The sequence below is a fragment of the Antedon mediterranea genome, chromosome 3, assembly GCF_964355755.1.
Source record: "Antedon mediterranea chromosome 3, ecAntMedi1.1, whole genome shotgun sequence".
Taxonomy (NCBI): domain Eukaryota; kingdom Metazoa; phylum Echinodermata; class Crinoidea; order Comatulida; family Antedonidae; genus Antedon; species Antedon mediterranea.
Window position 1 is genome coordinate 37,115,211 of NC_092672.1, and position 9,010 is coordinate 37,124,220.

Genomic DNA, 9,010 nt, shown 5'->3' on the forward strand with positions numbered 1-9,010 from the left:
CCGCAATAAACTAATGGGTAAGATTAAATTTGTGTTTAATTAAATATTGTAAGTATTGACACGGTACGTATTATATGAGGTGAATATTTTAGGTCTAAACCCCCTCAGTCAAAATGTCTTAATGTCCGGTACGTATTAAAGAGGTGAGTGCTAGGTCTAAACCACCTCAGTCAAATGTCTTAATGTCCAAACCACCTCGAAGGAAGAAAGAGGGAACGTAAATAGTAATAATATTAGAAACATATCGGATTTAGTCGGTTTTTAGTCGGGTGTAATTGGTTTGAGTCGGGTTGAGTCGATTGCGTTGATTTGAGTCGGTTTTAGTCGGGTGTAATTGGTTTGAGTCGGGTTGAGTCGATTGCGTTGATTTGAGTCGGTTTTAGTCGGGTGTAATTGGTTTGAGTCGGGTTGAGTCGATTGCGTTGATTTGAGTCGGTTTTAGTCGGGTGTAATTGGTTTGAGTCGGGTTGAGTCGATTGCGTTGATTTGAGTCGGTTTGAGTTGGGTTGAGTCGCTTTGATTCGGATTAAGTTGATTTGAGTCACTTTGATTCGGGTTGAGTCGGGTTGAGTTGGTTTGAGTCGATTGAGTCGGGTAAGTCGGTTTCAATCTTTGATGAGCAAACAGATAACGTAACCATTGAAGTCAATAGTTGGTCACATCTTCATTCCACTATTGCTAAAAGATGGACATGTTCGTTTTTCTTGTAACCTACACTATAATAGCCTATAATGTCTGTCTGATGTATTTTGATCGTTCTGATTGTATGATTGTTTTTACAATGACTAACTACTGTAATGTTACTGACTTTAACTTTATTTTTTTTAAATCACCACAGAAACACTTTTTATGATTTTTGAAAATGTGTTCGTTTCCTCTAGCTGTCGAATAAAAATAAATTGACAAAAGAATATCAGAATTAAATTAGACAAGCAAGTAAAAAATTAAATGGCTATGTTAATGCGTGGTTCTCACTAAGACGCAATGACGTAAGTAAGTTGACCAATCATGACGCGATGCATTATCAATACCGTCATCATTGGTAAACTTAGTTAAGCATCCAAGTGAGAACCAAGTTCGGTGAATTCGGTGAAAAAACTTTTTTTGGAAGACGGCATACGTCATATAAAGAAAATATTTACATACGGGTTATAGGGTAAACCTTAATATACAATATTGCTCTAATTTTCAATTATTATTATTAGAAAATGTTGAGAATCATATATCTTGCATAACGTATTTTCTGGAATTACCATTTTTAAATTTGTCTAAATTGCACTTTGTTGCTGCTTCTCTATATAAAGTCCTCTTGTGTAAATTGTTTACTTTCTAAAATAGTTGGGTTTTCGTGAACTAATGAGCCGTGTGCATCCGTACCCTCCCAAAACACTGGTGGTCTTAGAAATAAAACGACAGTACCGATGTTGACTGCGATGATAAACACCCACAGGAGCAGACGATCTATTACCAGGCCTACAAACCGCCAATCTTCTTCAGACTGTAATGAAGGAAAATTTGAAAATTCAGTTAAGCTCTGTCTACACTAACTATGTGATGTACTGATGGGGCACATCACATTTTTTGTCATATAAAGTTTGATGGTGTAGACAGAGCTTTAGTTAATATTGGAAGTGTATGCTTATCTCACAAATACCTCAGTAACAGTAATATATTTTATTATTATTCCAATGATTTAATGTTAAATTGATCTAACCTGATCAATATCATCGGCAATCGTTAGTGTTTCTTTGATGAAATTTATTGATTGTAAAAGTTCTTTCCATTTTCTGCTACGTGGCCTCCACTCTTCTTTATAAGCAGGAGCTTTGGGTTCCTGAACTTCCATGTCTTCTTTTGATGAGGGCGTCATAGCAGTATGATGAATCGTGTATCTGTGTTCAAAATAAAGATGCTTTATTTTATTTTAAGCATGTGTTTACAATTTATTATTAACAATTTAATCTATGTTTCAACTTACTTGTTGTACGATGTTTTGTTTTTACCGGACGGTACCAAGTAAGTCCGCTGTTGCATTTTTGTATTCTTGTCTTTATTTCTAATTGTCGTATTTGTCATGCACTCCGGGTTTGGCCGTTTCATACATAAAAATCGTGGCAGAAACTTCAGGAAAACCACACGAATCCAAAGGGGCATTTCATGCGTTGTTATCGTCCGAAAATGGAGGTTTATGGTAACCACGGTTGCTATGATGGATACGCTGACCATCGCCATTGTGAAAATCATATACTTGGCAATGAGTGGTATTGTCTGCGATGTTGGCGGAATTATATCGGGAATGAGAAGCAGAAATACGATCAACGCAAGAAGTACAGAAATACACAGGGTTATCTTTTCTTGCGCGTCAGATGGAAGGTAGAAAGTGAGGATACTCATGAAAGAAATAAGAATACAAGGTAGAACCAAAGTGATGATATAGAATAATGGATTCCTGTGAAGTATTAGATTGAAAGTTAAGTCCAGGTAAATTTCCACACAACATGGATATTTTAAAGCGTTCTTGACGACTTTGCTTTCAACAATGTTCCATTCCCCATTCGGTCGATATTCGCGTTGCTCTAAACGATCTGACATCGCAACAAGATCTATGACGTCACCACTGTATGTCCAACTTCCAAACTTGAGAATGCAGAGCTGTTCGTCAAACGGAAAAAATTCAATGTCAATACTACAAGAAGACCTGAAGATGGCAGGAGGACTCCACTCGACAGTTCCGTCGTAGTTTATTGTAGCGAAGTTTGAAACTTGTACGTCATAGTAGCCCTCGGCTCTAAAATGATAAAATATTATTTCTCTATGTTTTATAATGTAAAATAAGACCATCTGCTTTCATTCATAAGTTAGCAGAAATCATAACATCATTTATATATAATAATTGTTTAAAGATTTGTTTAGGTTTGCGGTACACCATGTATCTCTAAAAAAGAAGTAAAGTAAGGTTGAGGATGTCTTGATGTCTCAGTTGTTGTTTCCAGAACATGATTATAGCATTCTCTAAATTTTTACATTATTTCCTATTAGGAAACAAACAGTGTACCGCAAACACATACTATCGTTTTACATCATAATAAGTACAATGTAAACTGAATATCAATTCAATTTAATTCAATTTAATTCAACTTCATTTAATCATAGAGGCCCAGATCAACACATGGTAGTTCTTCTCTTGGGCCGTACAGCACATACAAAACAAAAAACAAATGTAATTTCAACAATGTTTTTACTATATTATGTACAGTATGACATAAATATGTATTTAAAAGTTTATGTTTAAATTTATGATTTTAGGGTCGTAGACGATGATGTCATGGAAAAAAACTAGTTTCAACAATCTCATTACGTGTTATACAGCACAATATCTGGTTTCCATAAACTATCAATTGGTAGATGTATTTGTCTTATTCCTTCGAACTTGTCTGGATCCCAAGACAACTTGTTGTCCACCCATCGCTGCAAGATAAATACAACAATACAATAATCAGTCACCATTAACAATTAGTTTACAGAGGAGTAGTGGAGTTGACCTTGGTGGTTAAACTGCTTGCCTTCCAATCTCAAGGTCCATGGTTCAATCCTGACCTTGTGCCAGAGTTGTAACTCACGACTGTTTAACCCAATTCCTTCCATAAGCCTATAATGAGACTTAGTTTATAAACAACTGTCAAACATATTGTTTAACCCTGGCTGTTGATAATATCAGCACTACCTTGGTATAGTTATTCAATAAATTATATTGCATGCTTAGCCCCAACTGCTTATCAAATAAGACTGTTATTCAGTGATTATTATTTCAATTCATTTAAATTATGGTTAATTACGATGTTGACCTATGGACAATTTAATTATTGTACATTATGAATGTGGCACGTACAAAACAGTTGTGTAGAGAGGTAAATACAACTGATTCAAATAACATGACGTGTGGTAAATTCAATTATTCAATATGTACTGTCACTCCTAGCTATAAAACTAGCAATAAGAAAATAGGATTTTATTACATTGTATATTATGTCTATATAACTTTAAAATAAAACTGTAATATCACAATTTCCAAGTTTCATATAGAAACTAATAGTTATACACAATACGAAAGTATTACATAAAGTTTATCTGGTGATTCAAGAGTAACATCCAGCAAACTCATATACACTTTAGTTTCTTTTCGTTTTTTTACAAGACTATTAATTTCCCTAATGATAAAATCGACGTGGTTCTTGAGCTCTAACACACATACGTCTGAAGAATCCTGTGTTATAATCATAATCATAATCATAATCATCAATGTACTACAGTTACCGCCTTGCATCTATTTACATCTACTTACTTCTTTTACCCATACACTTGTTATCATAATCTGGTTCTTTTCATCCTGCAATGCAATCATAATAAAAACAACTATAAGATAAAATATAAATCTGGATGATCTAAAGTACTGTATATACCAATTTGTGTTCAAGGCTTCATTTTTAAAAATTTTGATATTTATTAGAACTAAGAAGAATTAAGCCTATGGGGACATGTGAGGACATTACACTTTCAAAACTAGGCTCATCGATTTACCCCATAGACATTTCTTTCTCTCCCCTGTCTGCTATTTAGCCTTTTTCCTATAATTAATTTTGCATCACAATTGAGTTCCAATACAATTCAATTATTTTAAACTTAGGCCTTATGATAAATTCATTGTGGTTCAATAAGGTTATCTCTCAAAATCAAATTAACCAGTCAGTCACATTCAACTCGATATTATCATTCATTGCATGGTGATAGTTGTTACTTACAATGTCGACTAGTTGTGAAAGTTGAAGACCAAAATATACCGTTAGCGTGTCATTGTTGTTAACAACAGGCCTCACTAACTGGTTATAATTGGTCATCAATTTGATGTATAACTTCTCCTGGCTTTCTGACCCGCTACAAGCTGAAACAATACATGAAGAACATATTTAAGTTTAAAATAGATCATAAGATCGATACATAGAATATAGGTACAGATAGTCCAAGACGTTCAACATTGAATTTATTAACTAATGCATATTATACAAATAATAAATGTTTATGAGTGTAATTAATGGTACAAATAATGGCATGAGGTGAATGATGAAAGGTTATATTTCAACAAGACGAAGCCGAAGCCAGGACCCACAATCGTCCAATCAAATGACAGGAATTTATTTAGGTGTTAGGCCTATATATGCACTAATACATTATGATGATTAAGATAATAATTACTGTAACTCAAATAATTTTTATTTTCAATATATTTTGAGAATTTGACTTTTCGGAATCTGATGAAAACTAGTAAGTTCTTTGATTGAGTAAGATGTATATTAGTAATGAAAATATTGTAATATTATTGTTAAAACCTTAAATTTATCTTAATTTAGTCTTTTCGTTAGATCTATCATTTTAACATGTTTTCAAAGCAATTATCGTGAACAGCACCAAAGATTGAAACGTTGAATCATGACATCACTATCATTATTTGAAGCACGTTTAGGACTAAGTACAACATAGTTTGTAGCTTTTGTGATTAATCTATTTATAAAGTTTTTGAAAACTTGTTTGTTCTTTTCTTGACCTTAAATTCTTGAAGGTAATCATTGATTCCACTAAACTAATATGTAAACATGCAGAAAATAACATTGTGTCAATGATACAATCTAATTAATAACAACATCATGATTACAAGTGACGTATTGCTTTGCTTACATTTACAATCAGGTTTTTAGTCTGTTTATTTACCTATTACAGTATAAGTTTTTTTTCTCTTTTGTGGCGTGAACCACCACCTTTATTCTTTTATATCATAATTAAATACATTACAAATAAATCACTAATATCTGTCTTCATAATGTTCTTTCTTTAATTATATTGTTTTATTCCTTTTTTCCCGTTTAATTTTTCTTTGTATTATTCTGATAAAAAAATAAATAAAATTATCAGTAATTTTTGTAATTTTTAGTTTTTCACATATTATTGTTTCCAATATTATTACAGTATAAGTTACCGTATCCTATTCAAAACTATAATTTGTTTAGCATATTAATGTATTAATGTATATTTTTTTTATATCTTTTGTGGTTCAACACCACCTTTATTCATTCAATGTTTCATTACATAATTTCTAATTTTCCCTCATTAATATCATAATTTTAACTTTATTATCATACCATTAGTAAACATTAGCATTCATTTAGTATTTTTGTTTTCTGAATTACTATATTAATGTATATTAACTGCTATGATATATGAGTTTAAAAGCGTTTTTTTCCCTATTTGGTGGGGTTGTCCCACATTTATTCTCATATGGATAAACTATACAGACTAAATAAATTAGGGTTAGTACACTATCAGTGTCTCTAACAGCTTGTGTTAGCTTCCATTATATTCATTTTCTCTTATTATTTTTAATTCATGCAAACATTCCTAAAAGATATGTTTATTTGATAAATCATGAATGATTCCACCGAATACATGTGTTTATTTCTTTTCTACAGTATCCATCATATCCAGAGCTGAAAAGCGTTGTATCTTTAACTACATCTCATCTTTAATTTAATTCATTTTCGGAATAAAATAAGTTATACCAAGTGTAAAATCTAAAATTGTATAACTATCGGTTCGATTTATTATTCAACTTAGCAATAAGTAAGTAAGTTAAGTAAAATATCATTTTACTTATGTGCCAGCGGTATCGCATCAATATTGTGTGTAACGAAATCCACTGACAATCCGTGTACTCAACAGTGGCAGATCGATACAAGTAAAACGTTTCTAAATAGGGCCTCAAGACATTTATCAATAGAAACAAAATGCAATTAATATGCACACAAGATAGATCCGTTCACACGAAGATAGTTGTTTCACCAACAAAAGATATATGTATTAGGCATATAATACATACTTTATTTCTGAACAATTATGACGGCAAAAGCACCCCATAAGTAGATGAAGTAAAACATTATATTTTGGAATTTCGAATAAAAACGATTGGAAAAGTGATAATTATATACTGCGTATTGAATTTAGGAATTCATAATCATTAAAAAATGTTCCTAAAATAATATATGCATAAAATCGATTTATACGCATTTATACCCAAACACAAATATAATAATTTTTTTATATAGTTATATTGAGTACGCATAATTATATTATTTATTATTTCTCTGGTAATAATCTTGATTTGTGTGGACTGCCAAGGTTATCAAGTGCATAATAAAAGCATCTAATCGTGAAAACAATAATACCACTATATATACAATCAATACTGAACAAAATAAACTCAGCACGGCTTCTTATTTATTGCTGTACAGACTGTATATCATCGTACATTTATTTATACAGTACCGTATACAATAATAATGGCAATATATGATATTATTATGATTCTTTCTTACAATATAGATTATTAATTATTTCAGAATTCGAAATATTATGTACGTAACATTGTACGTATAATTTTCGTATCGTTATCATTGTACGTATATACGTATCTTTGTATTCATAAAATACGTATCTTTGTACGTATACTATGACGTATCATTACGTGTATCAATGTCGTATCAATACATATTACGAATATTTGTACGCCTAAAATAAGTATCTTTGTACGTATACTATTACGTATCATTGTACGTGTATCAAATGTTGTATCAGTACATATTGCGTATCTTTGTACGAATAACATACCGTACGTGCCTTTGTACGCATAACATACGTACCTTTGTACGTATATTAAACGTATAACCAGTACGTATAGTATACGTTGTACCTATCATTGTATTTATTATTGTGAATACCATCGACTTTTGACATGTTATAGATCTATATGCATGTTCTTTATTGTAAGTTCAAACGCCTAAATCATGCCGGTTGTATACCCGTACAAGTTATAATTAATATAATTTCTGTCAGCGCCTGAGGCAATAATGTAAAGTAAGATGCCTCAATTTGATGTCACAAGAACAACGTTAATCACCGTTAAACAGCCGTTGTATCAAAATGAAAGCATCCCGCCGTACGTACTTCGTTTATTTGATATTCACTTTCTTGCGCTTTGTTTTTGAAAATTATATACCTATCGTGATCGCTGTTACGGTCAAAGGGAAAAGACCTATAACTAAACTATTACAAAACAGATAAGGTTAGATAAATACATGGCCTATGTTAGTACTGTACTTTATACTTACCTCCAACCAGGCAAGTTACAATTGTAGCGAAGAGAGTAATGTAAGATGTTTGCATATTGATGGTGAGACCGGTGACAAATTCTTGAGTCGTATCAATATGGTGAACTTCCAGATACCATAGGCCTATTCCTTTTTGCGGTTTGTTTTCTATACTATTTGTGTTGCTATTTAGTACTGTCTTTAGCAGTCTCGCTAACGTCTCTGTTTATTGTCCGGATACAGTTCCTATTGTCGATTATCGATGACAAGTAAATCGGATTGTCTGTGAGATTGTAGCATTTGATTGGTAAAGTCTTCGACACGCATGAATGCACTTTTTGCCAGACGATAAAATAAGACTAGTATCTCGAACGTTGATGAGATCGATATCTAATTTGATAGCATTTTCAGCTTATGTTATTTGATATCAAGAGGTATCACGTTGTTATGTATACACTTTAAAACAATTTGTGCATTTCTACGTAAGATTAAGAAACTTAGTGCTTAAAACATCAGATCAATAGATCACTCCAGCAACAATAGGCCTAGTTATATCACGGCAAAATGTTTAAAATTTAAATACTTAAAACTCTAGTATTAGTAAAATACTACCTTGGAGTATCATTGGTGTAATCCAGAATAAATGTAACAATCCCATAGTGTCCAATTCACTGACCATTATTACATCGTGATGACTAACCCATTCTTAAATCGTAACGGTAATGCTTTGTTTGACAATGGGGTTCTCCAGTTTTTACATTATAGTCGTGAGCAGTCGTATGTTTCCGCGTGACAACATGCATGCAGCGAGATTCATT

General features: G+C 32.1%; 1 protein-coding gene across 1 annotated transcript; it reads right to left on the reverse strand.

Annotated features, from left to right (window-relative positions):
* Nucleotides 1-809: 809 nt before the first annotated feature.
* LOC140043939 (neuronal acetylcholine receptor subunit alpha-6-like) lies at nt 810-8,635 on the reverse strand. The gene is made up of 7 exons (XM_072088431.1): nt 8,214-8,635; nt 4,800-4,939; nt 4,343-4,387; nt 3,359-3,468; nt 1,979-2,788; nt 1,715-1,892; nt 810-1,498 (listed from the first exon to the last, which is right to left on the reverse strand). The coding sequence occupies exons 1-7, from the start codon at nt 8,266-8,268 to the stop codon at nt 1,295-1,297; spliced, it is 1,542 nt and encodes a 513-aa protein (XP_071944532.1). The 5' UTR covers nt 8,269-8,635; the 3' UTR covers nt 810-1,294.
* Nucleotides 8,636-9,010: the final 375 nt, after the last annotated feature.